Source organism: Colias philodice, chromosome 9 (genome assembly GCF_061535455.1).
Source record: "Colias philodice isolate Cphi_HAF_F1 chromosome 9, ilColPhil1 Martin Lab GWU primary, whole genome shotgun sequence".
Taxonomy (NCBI): Eukaryota; Metazoa; Arthropoda; class Insecta; order Lepidoptera; family Pieridae; genus Colias; species Colias philodice.
Genome location: NC_143094.1, coordinates 6,303,943 through 6,323,472, shown reverse-complemented (window position 1 = coordinate 6,323,472; position 19,530 = coordinate 6,303,943). Strand labels below are relative to the sequence as shown.

The window sequence follows — 19,530 nt, the reverse complement described above, 5'->3', positions numbered from 1 at the left end:
CCTATTTATTTACAAATGACATTCCCTTTCACTGTAAAGTTTACATCTAAAACAGCAACCGCATTTCAAAAATACTCTGCGCATCGAATCATATCAACATTTATTTTAAACGAGCTAGCTAATCTTCCAAGTTAAATCCACTTGCATATCGTATCCGTGCAAGATAAGGACACGCTTATAAGACGGTAAAACGAAAGTAGATATGAGGGTATCTCGCCGGCTCGTTGGTGGGCGTGTGGTGGGCGTGGTTTATGTGACGTCACGATCCTGGTGACGTCACGATCCTAGGTTATTCCTTGTGACGTCATCCGTCATCTTGGGTTAGTCCTTGTGACGTCGCGGTAGGATCGATCTGTGACTTCACGATAGGATCGGTCCATGGGACGTCACGATAGGATCGGTCCTTGTGACGACACGTGGGGGGTGTTGCGTGTGACGTCACGCGTGACGCTGGGTCGTAACCTTGTGACGTCACTTGGGGTGGGTCCGTGTGACGTCACGTTAGGTGGGCTCGCTCTTGACGGCGGCGGCGGCCGCGCGCGCCTCCTCCGCGAGCCGCTCGGGACTCGACAGGATGTCTGTGGTCGTGCACAGCACGCGCAGGGAGTTTAGCACGGCTGTGGAGGGGATGTACAACATTAATACAATTATTTGCCAAAAATAATACTACTTTATGTTTATTGATGCATGCAAAATATAAAGTATTTTCAGGACAAAATTGTCTTTTAGATGCATGGATATAGTAAGAATAATAAGAAATAATCTACAAGTAACACAATTTTCTAGATCTAAATGATCATTTTGAATCGAATACAGGGTGTCACGGACTTCCTATCGTATGCTTAATGGAGCATATAGTGTTTAACCTTCTGATGCTGTAAAAAATATTTATAAAATCCGGTCGTGCAGGAAAAATTATCTCAAAACTTTTCAATAAACTTCGTGTTCGTAACCCTAACTACGCGGGTCATTGACCTCGAACGCTATGCTTAACCTCGAACCTCGAAAATAAATATGTGCCTACTGTTTGGATAATATTTTTTAGAGTATACGAGACAAATACACAAGTACACTATCGTTTATTTATACCAAAAAAAAACTGAAACTGAAACTGACCGCGGTCGCGCCCTTTTCATACTTTTTACATATTTTAATCCTTATTTTTGTCTGCATTATGCAATGTGTTTTTTTCTTTTGCTTTACTAGGTACATATTTACTTATACTTTTAATTTTACGAGGAAGTCTTCAGATTTTTCATGAATCGAAAAACTTCATTAAGCTAATACACATAACAACACGTTCTGTAAACAACAAAAAAATATTTAAGTATCAAAGTTTTCATAACGATAAAAATAAAGTACGACTCCCTCAAACTCATAAGTCATAAACTACCTACATAATTAAGATTACTGACAAAATAATTATTGTAATAATAGTACCTACTCAGTTGTGAAGGCTAAATAATAAATTTATTTATTTAATAAAATAAGTCTAAAATATTGATAATTATTGATAATTATACGACCTTACCCTATTTGCCATTTGGGTTAAAGCTATTAAATTAATAATTATTAGTGAAAATGAATAATACCTAATACTTTGATTTAAGAAATAGAAAGTATGTTTTACTTATGATTTTTAGTAATTAGACAATAATTACATGCACACGGTAAACAATAATTACATGCACACGGTGTCATATTTACTAGAAGAAATCAACGGTTTCAAAATGCAAACACTCACCCGATTATCATGCACAGGAATCACAGGATCGTAATACATATTGCACAATGATGACTTTTGATGAGTGACGAAGGTAAACAAATATTACATAATGTATTAAATACCTACTACTCCAAATATCAATCACTTCTTAAAATAACTAAGTAACATAAGAAAATCTCGTAACTACTTAAATACATTATCTTACGGATTTATACAATCACTGCTTTAATAACTTTAACTAATTATTATAAACACAAAATACGAATTACGACGAACGATCCCAAATCTCCCGCGCAGATCTATCACAGCCCACAGCCCCTTACGCTAAGACGTTTGGTGGAGCACTAACAATTTAACAAAATTTGTGCAATTATTAACCCTTAATAAGCCATGGGGATATTATTTTTTCACCTCGGCATTGCCCACTAATTATTATTTTTTGTATTTTTAAAGATACGGTAAAATTTAAGGAACGCACCTTAAGATAGATAGTTCTTTTAATTTTTTTCTAGTAAAACTTCTTTCTAAACGTCAACTGTGAATGTCAGTAGACAATCGAAGTAAAAAGTTCATTAAAACGACCGTTTTTTCCCGAAATTCAAGATAGTTTTTTTTGGATCTACGCCCAGAAAAATTCCTGTAAATATGCAATTGTTTATAATTCGTAAAGAAGAACGTGTTATTTATCAAATATAAAAAAATAACGTACGAAAGCTGTTACTTTGGGTTATTTTTTCTAATTTAAAAAATGGTGGGAAATTAATACCCTGTAGCCGTGCATGAAATCTTCAAGTGGGAATATATTTCCCTTTATCCTGTAAGGATACCAAGTAGGTATAAAAAGTAAAAAGTTGAGTAAAGTAAAAAGTAATTTAAAAATTCATACATATTCATTCAATAAATAATAAATTTAATGATGCATTTTTATTTTTTGTCCCTGTGTTAAAATCGACGAGTAAAGGCGCGGGCAAAAGCGGCAAAAGTGGGAGATTATTTCCCACATGTCTGTTCATGGATATGGGAAATAATTTCCCACAAAACATAACTTTTAATGGTTATAGGGAAATAATATCCCACCGCCAAAAAAACCTATAAGCTACCCAATATTTTACTTTTTAATATTTTACTGTTTAATCTCGATATAACCCCGTACTGATGTATTAAAATAAACTTGTTTGAAGTCATGGCCGATTAAGGGTTAAAATACGCGGACGCTTACAAGTGCCGGCGGCGGTATCTTTGTGCACCTAGCAAAGGTAACGCCGCCTTCCGTTTGTGAAATGCCGCCTTTTAAAAATATGGTTCCGTTGTTTATTTAATATTTTATTTTACTTATCTTTTTATTATTTACTTTCAATTTTCTTTTGTAACTACAAATGAAACAATACAATCATATTATAATTTAATATGAAATTATCATGAAATGATATTTTTAAGTTTTATGCTGGGAATAATATTATTATTTAATAGGTATTTAGGTACCTTAAGTTGCTATTTATACTCTAATCTAGATTTAGGCACCATATTTTAATTATTGAGTTTCATCTAGCAAAAGTTGAAAGGAACAGATATGATTATGTAAGTATTCTAAATCATTCTTATTATAGCTATTTTTACAAACATTTCCCTACGAATCCCTAAACCACACTGTACGTTTATTCGTATTATTATTGAAGTTTGTAAGTAATTTTAAATTTTTAAATAAATTTTTGTTAGTCGCTTGTTTCATCTTTCGGTGTCAAGTTGCTATCGTTTGCGTTTTCTGTGTTTCATCTGTGAGTTTCTGAGTCGGTAATGTCGTATTATACGAACGCGGAGTATTACAATATGATTATGTGTGTGGGTGCAGAGGATGGTAATCAGCTCGCTGCAGCTCGAGATTTATATCGGCAGCGATAGGTACATAGACGGAAGAGAAGCAATCACCAGCGGAATTTACCGTCCTATAATTGTTTTCGAGCGTATTTTTGTTCGGTTCGGAGGTACCTAATTGGTAAAACTATGTTATGACAATTCAAAAGTGCTTCTAGAAGAATAAATGTTTTAGTATGTTGTGAAGTGAAGTGTGTGATAGGTACCTACTGCATGTTGTTTGCTGAAATTTCTACAAGTTGGTATGTACTATGTACCTTATTTCAATATCATTGTACAAAAACAATTGATACGCATGTATCTCAATAAAAAAATTAAGTAAAGATTAAATATGATTCAATATTAAAAGGGTGCGGTCAGAAGGCGATGGAACTAAGTAATTTTTCGTTTTTTTTTTATTTGTATAAATAAACGATAGTGTTCTTGTGTCTTTGTCTCGTATACTCTAAAAAATATTATCCAAACAGTAGGCACATATTTATTTTCGAGGTTCGAGGTTAAGCATAGCGTTCGAGGTCAATGACCCGCGTAGTTAGGGTTACGAACACGAAGTTTATTGAAAAGTTTTGAGATAATTTTTCCTGCACGACCGGATTTTATAAATATTTTTTACAGCATCAGAAGGTTAAACACTATATGCTCCATTAAGCATACGATAGGAAGTCCGTGACACCCTGTATAGTACAACGGTATAGAACACTGACCGGGTCTCATCTCGACGAGCGAGCAGTGCTGCTCGGCCCACAGCAGCGTGGTGCGCACGAGGTCGGCCCCGCTGCTGCACGACACGCAAACAATATAGTCTAACGGTATAGAACACTGACCGGGTCTCATCTCGACGAGCGAGCAGTGCTGCTCGGCCCACAGCAGCGTGGTGCGCACGAGGTCGGCCCCGCTGCTGCACGACACGCAAACAATATAGTCTAACGGTATAGAACACTGACCGGGTCTCATCTCGACGAGCGAGCAGTGCTGCTCGGCCCACAGCAGCGTGGTGCGCACGAGGTCGGCCCCGCTGCTGCACGACACGCAAACAATATAGTCTAACGGTATAGAACACTGACCGGGTCTCATCTCGACGAGCGAGCAGTGCTGCTCGGCCCACAGCAGCGTGGTGCGCACGAGGTCGGCCCCGCTGCTGCACGACACGCAAACAATATAGTCTAACGGTATAGAACACTGACCGGGTCTCATCTCGACGAGCGAGCAGTGCTGCTCGGCCCACAGCAGCGTGGTGCGCACGAGGTCGGCCCCGCTGCTGCACGACACGCAAACAATATAGTCTAACGGTATAGAACACTGACCGGGTCTCATCTCGACGAGCGAGCAGTGCTGCTCGGCCCACAGCAGCGTGGTGCGCACGAGGTCGGCCCCGCTGCTGCACGACACACACGCGCTGAACGACTCCACCAGCGCCGCGCTCACCACGCTGAACTGTGCAGTGCTCAGGAAAACATTGCTCATTTGTGCACACATACGAGTACTAACATAGCTTTTAACTCTCGGGATACTTAGGCTTCGATTGAATAGATTTCACAATTTTTTAATTTTATCCTTACTGAAGATTTAAGAATTTAACTTTAAAAGCAGCAAAATACGTTTATGCAGCAAAATGGAAAATAAGTAATAGCAGAACATAAAGAGGGTCACCATACCAAGTATGTATAGTACATACTGAATTATCAAAAAAAACACCCCTCCACTACCAATCATAAAATACACTTTATAACCGCCCTCCCACTCCCATATACAATAAAACACCATTCAAAAAGGATACGAGCCAATACTTCCAGTTGTGCATAGTGCGTGCGGCCACGTGCGCGGCGAACATCTCGCGCAGGCGCCCCGACCGCCCGCGCGACACCGGCGCGCCCGTCGCCGGCAGCAGCGAGTGGCAGTTGCTAACACAATCATATAATATATTTAACATCAAACCTATTATATTATTTTTTATTATTATTTACCAATATTATTTTAATTGTTCATTTAACTTTAATAACGATTAATTCTTTTTCATTTCATGTTCACGTTCATTGTTTATTGTGACCCTCAACATCATTCAATATACATCAACATCTTCATCAGTGTCAATATAATATCATCATCATCATTAAAATAATTGTCATCACTTTCAATGTAATACACGACTCTATCTCATCGAAATCAGTATACTATTTTGTACCCACTCAGGCATACCAGTCTAATAATATTATGTAGGGCAAACACAATTTAAAACAAGACGATATATCTATTATCAAGAGCGATGTACAATGCAACCAAATCCAAAAACAATGGATGTAGTGCTTTTACTTTGTGTAAAGATGATCTGTAAAGATGATCAGAATGCAAATTGGTGCAGTTGTTTTTAAGTTTATACAAAAACAAACAGACTTTGTTTTATAATGACTATTTAGCCTATTTCTGTAACCAATGAAATACTTACGAAATGGAATTATTTAAACATTCGATTTGCTGCCGTAAGCTCTCCATTTCTTCCTTTATCTGATTTCTTTCCGCCTTCAATTGCTTTATATATTCTGCACCCTTTTGCAACATTGCAGCTTTACTTATCTGAAAATACGAGACAATAAAACTGTACTATCGTATGTGTTATCTCTTTATTATTCATTATTTGATAAAAGGTATTCTGCAAGGGCAAAATATAGGCATGACACAGCATTTCAAATGCATCATAAGTGAGAGACATAATATTATCGTATAAACATAGCGCCATCGATCTAGTATTGCTTTAATTGGTTCCGATTGATTGAATGAGACGCGACCGTCGACGTGGGTTTGATTAAATAGACCGGGTTGATTTTATTTGATTACATAACGATGTATGATAACAAACAACAATCTACATACACGGCAGACGTCAGACGTGCAATCCTTTGTAGAATTTCGTTATCTTTGAAAATAAAATTAAAGACGTATATTTTATTAGCTTACCTACTCTTGAACAAACTTGTCAACTGTAAGATCTGTACAAAGGCAAATTAACAAACAATTCTTTGTATTTACTTCGGGGGACACATTTTTATTAATATCTTAATGATATGTGCAAAACAAATAGAGTTAATTTTAACACTATGAGATAATGCAGTTGTTTGCGTCATTCCATGTCTCTTTCTTTTTAAAGTATTTAAGGTTCAAATGAAAAAAGCAAAATATACGCAACTGAAATGTAGCCAAACTTTTTGCACTACATAAAATAATATTGCCAGAATATACTAAAGTACTAAGAAATAGATGTTTAATTTAACTAAAATATCATTTTAGTATTTTCATAGGGATCTACTATGGATGATATAGAAAACATCGCCAATCAATCAAATTATAAGTACATCATACCTGTCTTAAAATCAATAATAACACTAACTTATGTATGAATATTGAATACGTTTATCTATTTTCTCGTAATGCCGCATCGCAAGTTTTCATGGCAGATAGCGGTATACATCAATATCATAAAATTCTATCTATATTTACATTTTCCGAAAACCATATCAGTCTATTGATTCTCCGTAAACGTTGTATCCTAAATCAGTAGCCAATTAAAAAAAGCCATAAACATAAAATTTTACATTTACAATATTATTTTATTTTATATAACAGCACAATTAACAGTAATATTAGTAAGTAATAGTGTTGTAGTTACTTAAACAATAAATTTTGTTAGTGCAAATTTTAGTTTAATTTAAAAGTAGAAACGTTTAATTTAAAAGTGAAATTTCTTTGGCAAGGTTTAAATACAATACCAAAATCGCCTTACTCCATGACATGACGGTATTGCCAGGACGCGACCTTGAAATTTTACTATCAGCTCACTTCAAATTGTCTGTGTAAGTAGCTGTCGTTGGCCACCGGTGGCCCGTTTGTGCCGTTAAGTTAGTTCCATATTCGAATTTGGTGTTCCTTACCTTAGCAGCGGGATTAGTATTAAGGTGCGGTATGAGCGCCTGCAGCGTGTCGAAGCCGTTCTTGATGTTGTAGCGTCGCTTCTGCTCCGCGTGCAGGTGCGTGCGGCGCGGCTCCCGCGGCGAGCCCGCGCGCGGGGAGCCCGGCGACCCGCCCGGGGAGAGCGACTGCGCTCGGGACTGTTCACGCAACCGTCATACACTTATTTGTTTTTACTTGTATTGTAATGAATGGGAAAATGTGTATGTGCTTCTTTCACGTTGCTATGGAAGTTTAGTATGCTAGAAGCTAATGAATCATCTCATTCGCATAGGAGATACCTTTGCAATGGATCGGTAGGAAGCTAGTGTGATATAGACTTTTAAATTGTATGGATTTAATTTGCTTTAACTACAGACGTCTCAACTGGTAACATAAATAACATGCGACAAAACTTCCACTTCTTTCATTAGCAATTAAATATCTGTACAAAGTTCATGATATGGCTATTTACATTTTTAATGTGTATTTCTCACAGACAGATTTCAAGACGGATCCAATTGATTATAAGCTAAATTGATTCCAGAATTTTTGTCATTTCTAATGTGTGAAAAAATACTGAAATAATATCGGTTGAATGATAAATCAAAAACAAAAAATATATTGATCGATACGCTCAACAAAATTAAACATCAACAAAAAAATATCAGGGTGGACATACTTTCTTACTAAAAAAATTCCAGGCAGCGGTCAAATATAGAACAGTGTGCATAACAAGTTTGCAATCTTGTGAAAAACAACAGTTATTAAATAAATATTTATTATTTATATTACCCAAAAGTTAAACAAAATGTAGACTTTTTTCAATGTTCAATTGATTATCGGGTCGAAAATAGCTATAAAATTGGCAAAAACGATAAGAATACAATATGTAGGTCGCCAATGATACCAAATAGATGATTTTTATGCTAGCAACAAATAAATCATCTGCTATAATAACGACCGATTACGTTATTGTCGAGATAAGAACAACTGGGACCGAAGTCTACAGTCGGAGACAAATTTGCACAAGCCCAGAGCGTGATACTCGAGAAAAACAATTTGACAAATTGTCAGTATCGCAATCCGATTATGATAGGGGCTTTACGACTGATAACGTATAGGCCTTTTATGCGATTTCTTGTATTTTATAGAATTATTAAGATAAGCTGTATTAGGGGGAGAGATATAAATTTAAAATTGATATGTTTCTTTTTATTATTATTCATCATCACCAACCATGGCCGTCGCCATCGACTTTAGAACTGAGTACCCTAGGATAGATACATTAGATCTCAAAAATTATTCTGGTCAATAGATTTTTGCTTTTGCTAGAATTTATTACGATTTTGCCAATTTTTTTAAGTTTTTATTTTTTGAAGTGAAAACTTCTTTAGCGGCGTTGGGTATAAAATCTGATGTTTTTTTTTTTCGGCCCATTCCATGCGTAAGACGGATACCAATCCAAAATATCAAACCTGTGAACGTTAATAATCAAGTTTTCACTTCTGCCGGCACTCCCGGAGTGCAACCCGTCTTTTTTTTAGGTTTTATACTACATACTTAAATACAGAGTATTGTGAAATTAATTGGCATTTATGTTGGTAACTTTTAAGTTAAATTTAATCATATTTATTTATTTTTAAGCAAAAAATACAAAACACGCCACATTCTACTTGATAAGAAAAATTTTTAGATGACAGTCTCTAATCGAAAAAGAACTAATCTAACTAATAAGGAAGTAGGTATCGTATGATATATTTTTTTCTAAGAATAAGCTTTTAGGTGTTAAATATTAGGTTAGTTTTGGTAGCATATCTTGAAATAGAGGGGAAACTTTATTTTAATGGTACCTACCTATTATGTATATACAATTTTATACTTAAATATACATTATTTATACAAGTTTAAATGTCTGCACGTTTACACATGTTTAAACATGTCCGCAACTTTATCTAAATAAATCAAAACATTATCAAGGTACATCAATGACATATCTGTTAAGTATTTATTTTGTCATAAACGTTTATTAAGACAATTGTTTGGTTTTTACAACTTATTATAACAGTATATAAGGCTTTATGGTGATGGATGATTAGAATTTAGAAAGATGAAAATGATGGAATGTCCTAATGTAATTACATTTGAAAAGAAGTGATTCAATGTATGCTTTGTTTTTATCATAAATTGGAGTTAGATATATAAAATGTATTACTCATAAAGGTATATAAATTTGAAATAACTTACATGATGCGGCGACATAACATCGCTGCCGATGGGAGAGGGCTGCGCCCTCAAGATCGGAGACTTCAGGGGATCCGACCCTAAACCTTCCTCCGTACTATTGTTTAACTTATATAAGCTTTGAGCTGTAAAAAAATATTCAAAGTTTAAAATAATTTCGTAATAGCCATCAAAATCTCGAATTTAGATAAACTCCATTAAATTTTTCAAAAATCTTATAACGTCGATATCTTACTTATTTGTTGCATTAAAAAGATGTAGGTAAGTAGGTAAGATGTAGGTTGAACAGAAAGCAATATAGGGTAGGTCATAAAAAGAGGGTAGGAACTAGGATCGTTCTCTATTATTTTTTCATAAAAAAGAGGTAGGATCATTCTCTATTATTATTTCATAAAAAATCGGGAAGGATCATTCTCCATAATTATTCTTGCACAAAATAGAACGCACAATGTTGCGCCGAGAGCAGCTGCGCGAGCATCACGCTCGCCTGCGGCAGCGCGGGCTCGGAGGCCACGCTGGTGAGCGGCGGCGGGCGGCGCGCGCCCGACCCGCCCGGCCCCTCGCCCGCCGTGCTCGACGTCGAGCGGGACCTGATGCGCATGGCCGCTGGGTTCAGGTCTCGACCCTGAACATGTTGAAGTGAAAACTTCTTTAGCGGCGTTGGGTATAAAATCTTAAACTCGCCTCAGGACACGTGGCCTGATCGAAAAAGCGTAAGACGGATTTTTTTTTTTTAGCCCTTATATTCCATGCGTAAGACGGATACCATTCCAAAATATCAAACATGCTGAACGTTAATAATCAAGTTTTCACTTCTGCCTGCACTCCCGGAGTGCAACCCGTCTTTTTTATCGTATTTTGAAGGGTATGGGCCGATTTCATAGATTTCATGTTATTGCACTGTTTGCATTTCATAGTTTTCAGTGGAAGTTTATGTGTGCTTTCAGTCATAGAAATACCAACATTAGTTTACATCGATGCATTATACATATTATCTTACGGTATATTAGATACAGATATAGATACAGACTATTCTGTTACTTTGTGCACATCAAAAATCTTTTGATTTAATAGCACAAATGTTTCACGTTTTATCCGTTTAATATGGAACGAAATATCAATTATGCAATAATTTCAAAATACTTATGCATTATTTAAGTATTGAAGTAAACTTTTTTTTTTTCAAAAATAAAGAGATCGTCATACAGTTCATAATCTAAATTTGTAAACGTAATTATCAATTATAATGTAATCTTACAAATTTGGATCTTTTAAATAACGCTACTTCAAAAGAAAAGTAATTTAAACATGTTGCACTCAGGAATACCCTGATATTCATATAATATGATAACAAAGGTCTTCAAGGTCAAGCTTCAAGGACGATGCGTTAATTTTTCCGGTTGTCGAATGATATGACCGCGCATCGATTACAAATTGATTATTTTCGAAAAATTTTTTTTTAATAAAATGCTTATGAATCATTCAATTTCGCCAATACAAGACAATATCTCTAACAGACCTAGCATGAATTTTCTTTAAAACTTTCAGGATTGGACAACGCTAAAACAAAGGCTAGCTCTAATAGGAGAGAATTTCACATAGAATTTGTTCCAAATTTAGCAAAAGTTAATTTTCCTAGAAATGACATTATACGAGAACAAGTACACACGTAAGCAAAACGAAACTTACCCTAGCGCTATGTGTTACGGGCGCATCATGGCTTCCACTGGCCACAGGCTCGGTGACGACCCAGTCCGCGTTCAACTGCGAGCCCAGGGGCAAGCTGTGCGAACGGAACTGCTCCTTGTTCCGGACACTCGCTGTGCTTGCCGAACTCGTACCCACCGTTACTTGCGCCTAAATAACCAAATTTTTCAAATAGAATATGATTCGGTGTAAAACAATTTAATAATAGAGAAATTTGAAGGAATAAATGGGAATATTACCTGCTGTGAAGTAGCCGGCGCTAAAGGAGGTGAGGGGAGCTTGAACGAGCGCGGATTAGCAGTAGGCGTAGGTTTCGCCTTGAACTCCGAAGTATTTGGCTGCAAATACTGCATTTGCGGGGACGTCTGCCGTACTGGTGGACGAGAATCAAAGTTCTGGGGCACGTGAGCCTGACACTGTATCGGCTGTGAATAATTCTGGTATTGAGTATTCGACATGGGACTTGAATATGGCAAGGAAATTGCAAGACGAGTCCGAGGTTTTTCCCTATTATAACCGCTCCTCCCTTGAATCACAACTGTTGACGCATACTTCACGTTTTGCACTGGATGTTGAAGCAGCGATACTGTTTCTGGGGCCGTCTGGGAAGGCGGTAGTGCTGTATGAAAAAACAAAAAACAATCATACTGAGTACATTACACTTCGAAATTAATAATAATTACCACATAAAATACTACAGATACATACGGGCGTTGTATTTGGGATACGAATCCGGTTGGGGCATTACTTTATGTGGTGCATTCACATATCTTAACCTTGGCGCTTTGGTAGCATAGACATTGCTGTGAATTTGTTGTTCTGGCTGAGTGACTTCTTGTTGTTCGTACGTATTTTGCGGATAAGCAGGCATTATCTGTTGGGTGCCGAGTAGATTATTCTGCATTTCGGGTTCAGAATAAAGCCGATCATTATTGTACATCCGCAATGGCTCATTTTTAGGCGGCTCCGACATAGGCATCATTTGAGTATTATTACTAGTGCCTGAAATAGATATATGATTAAAAACATTCTCATTTCTAAACCTAAGAATTATTTATTTTTTATTGACATACCGTGAATAGTCATCTGACTTGTAGGCATTGTGGCAGTGGTGGCGTTGTGATTTCCTGTGATGTAACCTTGCGAAGAATATGTGTCCACTGACATACCACTCCTGTAAATGGGATCTTCTGTGGGAAGAGTCGTTTCTTCGGGTACGGGCGGTAAACGAGGCGTAGATGACAGAAGATCTGAGAAAAATAATATAATTTACACGGCTAAAATATACGAACGACTTTATAATAATTATAAAAAATAACGTTAAATTACCGTGAAGTGGTTCCAACGTGTCCATAAAATCATCAAGATTAGGCTGCAAGGGACCTAAGCTTGGTTGAATGAAGTCAGCTAAGCTTGCGCCCCTGGCTAAAATTAAAATGAACATCTGTATCGATAACCGGATCGTTATCATAAATATAAAATCTGTCGGTACAAAAACTATTATCAATACCAATTTCCCTGCAATCGGGGAAAGCAAATGGTTGATGATTAGTAATTGTGGAGAATAGTGTGTCACTCATGAAGTTAAGATAGTCCTCGTCTGTGAGCATATTGCCCGCAAGGTCGCTGCACTGGGACTCCACCGTGTCCATATCCGACATCTGAAAACCGGACAGTTGTAACATCTGAAAAGTTGTATATGTTTACTAACTGTACTCAAAATGTATTGTCATACTTCAAATATTCATGGTTTTTGCCCTTAATATTCCGAAACCGTACACCCATAACATTCATAAGCTTTTTTTAACAATACGCTCAAAAGCCCACGCCGATATCGCAATGAAATTTTACATTAAAAAATCTGCATAATCTAAAGATCACTTACAGAGTCCTGGACAGAGGTGTCCCCCTTGCCAAGGAGTCGCATAATATGAAACATGCGCCATTTTTTGTATTCTGCTATAACCGCTTCAGCTCGTCTCTTCCAGTATTTTCCTTCTAGAATCGTTGTCTAAAAAGGGAAATGTTTATTTTATTTGTATACTTATAGATAACCTTAAAAAATAAAAATTAAATTATGAACTTACTTCTGGTTTCACGTGTGTGTCAACATCCAAAGGGGAAGCGAACTGGCACACCAAAGTGTTTTGTTTCTTTATAACTAAAATAAATAGTTAGATACATTACTGTTACATAACACGCTAGCGGAAATTATGCTAAATACTTCCTATTTATGCTTATAGAATAGTTGAAACATATTATTCACTAAATTAACTAAATATTAACACCATTACATGTTGTTAAGTTAATCGATATGCCTTAATACCTTTCAAGACTTCTGATCAGATTGAAACACCCAAATAAAAGAGCTCAATAAGAACTTTAATTTTTTCATAACAAGAAAATTAATGTTAAAAGTATACATTTTGAAACAAATAAGAGAATTAAAAAATCAAAAAACCACAATCTAATACCGCGTACTTACTGTACACACGGCCAATTTATCTCTGAAACGGATTTGTAACGTAAGCGACCGTTGATAAGACATTCTCATGATTTCTATTGCAGTATAATATAAAACCAGATCTTTTTTGTCTTTAAATTGAACATTGAAATTTCGCCGTCAATGGTGTTATCTTGGTAGCCATGTGGCAGCCGCCTTGTGCAATGTAGCCTCATTATAGATTTATTTATCTACATTATTAGGTAAATGAACTTTCAAGTAGAATCCTAAGGGGCATACAAGTATTATCGATTGCTACCTAACGCATGGCTGTGATAGGAAATTTACAGAGATTCATACGTATACGTATGTTTTTAATATATATGTCGTGGCCATATCGTAGATTTGCTCATTTCATGAAATGGCCAACATAGTTTGATCAGATCGTTAAATCGTCAACGTTTCACGATGTGGTCATCGACATTTGGCCAGATCGTATAAAATATCTTAGAGAGTCCATAAAACATTAAAAAATTCAGAATATTTTAAGAACTTGTTTATTGTCATTTAATTTAGTGCCGCGGTAGCGCCGGCGAATACCAGAAGCGAATGGTTTTTTCAATAGAAAAATTTAACGATCTGGCCAAACTAAATTGGCCATTTCATGAAATGAGCAAATCTACGATATGGCAACGACATTATACAAACGCATTAAGGCATATTTATGTTAAATATTCGTATTTATAATTAACTGGTTTGAGTGCGGTGGCAATTATGGGTATGCTATTCCATTGTGAATTAAGTTTTAAGTTGAGACTATGTAACCAACTTAATTTCTTATTACATGACTACAAAAAAGTTCAAAATAAGTAAAACAAAATAGGAAAAATAACAAAAATTTCCGTCGTTAAAAATAGCCAACCGGATATTGAACCCCTTAATTTTAAAAGCTACAAAACTCGTTTTATTGTACCAGATTACTTTGATGATACAATATGTAGATTTTTTATTTTATTTACACTACGAAAATTTAAAGCCTATTTTCACACCTTGTTTTACAAATAACAAATCGTGATGATTTTTCAATAGGTATCTTACAAAATTTGCACATAAAAATCTATACTATATTAAGTACTGATACGAAATCGATGAATGAATGATACTTATAATTTTTTTTTATTATTTACTTGTTAATTAATTGACTTCTCAAAAAAAAACATCGCCATTTCATTTAAATGCCTTATATACTCTATTGATAACTATTTACAAATTTGATTTGTTTATATTCTCTACTCTATTGATAACTATTTACAAATTTGATTTGTTTATATTAACGAGTGTAAAAAAAGTCACGAGTTTAAATTTTCAGCGTCTTTGTGTCTGGTTCGTGTAAATGTTTGATTATACAGCCCAGCACGTATATTGGTAGAGAACTATGCAACATTTATAATAGCAAATTTTACACCATCAACTTAGTGTTATTATTAAATTTATTTTGATGTGCCAAAATGTGATTATAGTTATAGGCTTAAAAAAGCTTCATAAAGTCAGGTAATTGCCCAAATCGTGTAGGCGAGCGAGCGAGATGCAATCTGTTTTATGCGTAAGAGTGAAAGAGAACATGAAGCGCGTCTTATTAACGGCCAATAAAATACAATATTCTTTGTCCATAACCTATTTATGCTTTTGATACGTCACTTTTTCGGAAATTGTTTGATTTTTTTATTCCACATTTTGCTTAAAAAAATGTCTTGTATTGAAGACTAGCAATAACAAAAGTAAATAATTGTACTTACACTGCATGTGCCAACATCTCCATATAACATTGTTTAATCTGATTTTGTCCTTCCACCGGAGTTTGATACCTTTGAAACGATTCCATTTTGGTGATGTTAGTTTTTGTCTATAATAATGAAATAAATAAAATTACATCAATCTTACTCACCATTGCTAAATTAATGTTGGGGTCACAAACACTTATGAATAGTTTGAGTATTTATAACTAAATTAGTCTTTGAACTAGACAAATCCATTTTTAATTTACAAAAAATATGAGACAACATATTCAATAGTGGGTAAATAAGAATTTTTGTTTCTCGACAAATGTACAGCTTCAGTGTTGTACTGTACTGTACTGTTAATACAGAAATGAACACTTCGCGGTAAATATCTTATCTTTAAATTATCAATATGGGATCTTAAGCTTATTTTAAATAACAGTTTGATAAGCAAGCCACCTAAACATATCTTATCTTTGCTTCTTCTACTCTAAGCATACATGGATAAAATATGCAGTTAGAAACATATTTTATTCAATTTATTTATTAACCGACTTTAGAATGGAAATTGAAACTGTCATTATCCAAAGTATGTGGGTAGATTTGAACTCTGATATTATTTTAAGAAAAATATATTAAAACAGAGAATAAGTAGTATCCAGCAGCTTTAATTTTACTTTGGATTAAAAAAGTAATAACTACTCTTAACCGCAGTCCCATAAATATTTTATACTTAATGCAATAATTTTAACAGGACCACATCATATCATATTATAGAAAATGATGTGATATTTATCATTCAATCATCAAAAAAGACACTAAAGAATATAATATAAAATTATCAGAACTTAAGTAAGTCGTATATAAAAATTCATAAAGAAAATAAAATACTTTTCAATTTCTAACTTGTAAAAAATTTGAAACACATTTTCCTCTTGTACTTTCAATAATTGATTATCATTTAAGGCAAGTAAATAATGTTTGCTTATAATCTCATTAATATACAATTTACTTCTCAATATAATATATTGAATATAAATGAATAATGAAGCATACAATTTAATTTTTTTATATGTAATAATTACAAACCTGTAAAGATTTGATTAGTTTTTAGCCTTTAGAAATCAAAGTTGACACTTTGCACCAAACTAAAACTCAACATGTAATGAAAAGGTAAGTAATGCTTTCAAATCAATTTTTCTTATAAGAATGTTTTTTTTTATGAATAATAATAATCCAATAAAGTGGCATAATTATAGTAATTTAATTTTTTTTTGTATTTAAAAAAAATATGTAACATCTAAAAAATATGTAAATGCATGTGTAGTTCAGAATTACAAAGTAAGTTTTATAACTCTGTAATTAGAAATCAATATTTAAGTATAAAATATAATATTTGATGTTATATTTATAAATACACAAGCTATTAACAGACAGACTTATCTGCAGAAATGACCTGTCTTTCATAGACTTTGATGACCTTACGTTATCTTTGCACACTAAACCAATCAGAAAATGTGTTTCCTTATTTTTACACAAATTTTAACTAACCACCGCAATAGTCATGAGACAGAACATGGTTATCTTTGAAGTTAATATTTAATTTCATAAAACAGGATTATAGTTATTGGAATTTTCTTTTTCATATAAAACAAGATAATATGACTGTGTTTTCATAGACCTAACATAGACTTTATTAGATAACTTGCAAAGATTACTCAATAAGAGTGGAAAATAACCAATAGAAACAACAACATTTAATACATAAAGATATTAAAAGGTCAAGCTTTTGTTGTTCAAGACTAACTTACTCTGTAATGCCTATCTCTAAGAAATTATTTTCAAAATGAATTACCCATTTAAAATTAAAATAGTAACTGTTATTTACATTAAAAATATTTACCTGTATGCTAAGGTCATGCATTTGAATAATTTTGTAAGAGATATTTCAATAGAAAGTTGTTGATGTTGTTTACTTTCATCTTTATCTGAGAGTTGAAATGTTTCAGTAGAAACAGGTACTGTGTATGTTGCTACAACAGCCTCCTTTTGTACATTTTGTTCTTCATCTGGGACTGGTACAGCTAAGTCATCGTAATCATCTTGCTCTTCTGCTTCAAAATGCGACACCATAAAATGTCCAGAGTGTATTGCCTCTTTTCCAGGTCTGGATTGACGTTTCTCGACGTGGGTCATTTTTTTAAGTCTTACACTAGCACAGTTTATGATATAAACATTTATTAAATTAAATAATAATTCTTATAGGCTTCAACTAAAGGGTTTATCCATTTCCATATTTTCACATATCACTCACATTGTTTTTTTCCACATGCCTGACATTTGCTCTGAAAGTTGCTATATTTTAGCTATATACAGGTTATAAATGTAAGGAATTCAATAGATCTCGATCCGAAAACAATATTGAATGTAATGTAAAAATATTAAATATGTAAATATGTAATCAGTAATAACCACAGATAAAATTACTAAATATGATAATTATTGAATGCCTCCTTAATCCTTTAATTCAAACGCTGAATGTTATATTGACGGTTTTACTTTAATTAGTCACGTTGCGTTGGGTCCAATATTTTAAAAAATCATTGGTTGGGTCCGAAAGAATATAACAAGGATTTAATAAAAGATCATGAATAAATTTAGTATTTATTTTCTAGCTATACTTTTATTTCTATAGTAGAGCCATTTTAATAGGCAACATTTGACAGTTCAACAAAATTCAACAACGTACCTAACCTAGTAACGACAACATAGAATAACATGATATTTCGTTTTGTTAGAACTGCACATTTGCTTAACTTTTTTCAATTACGACCACATATTTATAATAATAATGACCGATACAAGTAATTTTAAGATTTCATTTTACTGATAAACCATTCTAAACATAATAAACAATTTCTGAATTGAAGAACTGACGTCGCTACAATTTTGTGTCAATAAACCTTTTTTCTTTTTAAATACCAGAGACGTTACTCTAAAAATCGAAATTTGACATCTAGAATCGAATGCATTGATTACTTGTGAATAAAAATCATCATAAATTAATAAATTCGATTGACAAATGTTTCAAATCCGTATCGATTAATTCACTTTAATTGATGTTTTTAAGCAGGTTACCTCTCTTCGAAGATAAAATTGATAGACGTCAAATGTTGCCTATTAAATTGGCTCGACTATAATCCATTAGGTACTTGTCACTTATTTCTACAAAGGTAGGAGGTAATTTTCAATAACTGTTTACGTCCTAAATTAGTCCTATGTCAGCAAACAGGCTAAATAAACCACAGAAAATCAGAAAATAAACTAAATTTGAGACAGTGGCTGACGGCTGTTGCACGCTGTGTCGTAGAAAACTGAAAAAGGTTGCCACTCTACTCTCAACTATGATGAAACCTCTATATGAGAAAATGGGCTATAAAAAAAAACACACGTTAGAAGTGAAACTTCTTTATGACCTTATTCTTCAAAAAATATTTACTATATGCAACTTTACAGAAATACGCCGAATCAGGCGTGGTAGGGATAAGAAAAAGATGGTGCGTAACGGAAAAATGTCACGCGTAACGAAAAAATGTTACACTTAATTTTTTTCCAACCCCGTTTTAAAGAAGTTTCACTTCAATAAAAAATAAAGATTACATTGGAAGTATGTACCGAAAAGTGTGTGTACAATAATTCATGCTCACACATCGTAAACACACCGAAAATGTTTATATAATATGTATAATAGAATCATGCTAGAATTGTTCATTTTATTTTATTTTTATTTATTTAAATGAAAAATTTTAATATTCTTGCGT

General features: G+C 34.1%; 1 protein-coding gene across 3 annotated transcripts; it reads right to left on the bottom strand.

The window, feature by feature from the left end:
• Mondo (MLX interacting protein mondo) lies at positions 1–18,108 on the bottom strand. Of its 3 annotated transcripts, none has more exons than XM_089699166.1 (17): positions 17,613–18,108; positions 15,728–15,834; positions 13,576–13,649; positions 13,374–13,499; positions 12,999–13,173; positions 12,818–12,913; positions 12,562–12,738; positions 12,197–12,490; positions 11,728–12,107; positions 11,471–11,638; positions 10,229–10,406; positions 9,785–9,906; positions 7,522–7,698; positions 6,042–6,169; positions 5,376–5,499; positions 4,303–5,032; positions 1–617 (listed from the first exon to the last, which is right to left on the bottom strand). In XM_089699166.1, the coding sequence occupies exons 1-17, from the start codon at positions 17,903–17,905 to the stop codon at positions 502–504; spliced, it is 3,465 nt and encodes a 1,154-aa protein (XP_089555292.1). In that variant the 5' UTR covers positions 17,906–18,108; the 3' UTR covers positions 1–501. The 3 variants fall into 3 exon arrangements, with proteins under 3 accessions (XP_089555292.1, XP_089555293.1, XP_089555294.1); XM_089699167.1 differs by having other exon boundaries at positions 12,999–13,149; XM_089699168.1 differs by lacking the exon at positions 17,613–18,108 and adding an exon at positions 15,877–15,979 and having other exon boundaries at positions 15,728–15,796.
• Positions 18,109–19,530: the final 1,422 nt, after the last annotated feature.

What these genes read in the sequence shown, in the direction of transcription:
- Mondo (XM_089699166.1), bottom strand. Translation starts at nt 17,905, where the DNA reads ATGACCCACGTCGAGAAACGTCAATCCAGACCTGGAAAAGAGGCAATA. An exon ending in GAGATGTTGGCACATGCAGT is followed by an intron (nt 13,650 to 15,727) that starts GTAAGTACAATT and finishes TATTTATTTTAG; the next exon opens with TTATAAAGAAACAAAACACT. An exon ending in ATACTAATCCCGCTGCTAAG is followed by an intron (nt 6,170 to 7,521) that starts GTAAGGAACACC and finishes TCGTATTTTCAG; the next exon opens with ATAAGTAAAGCTGCAATGTT.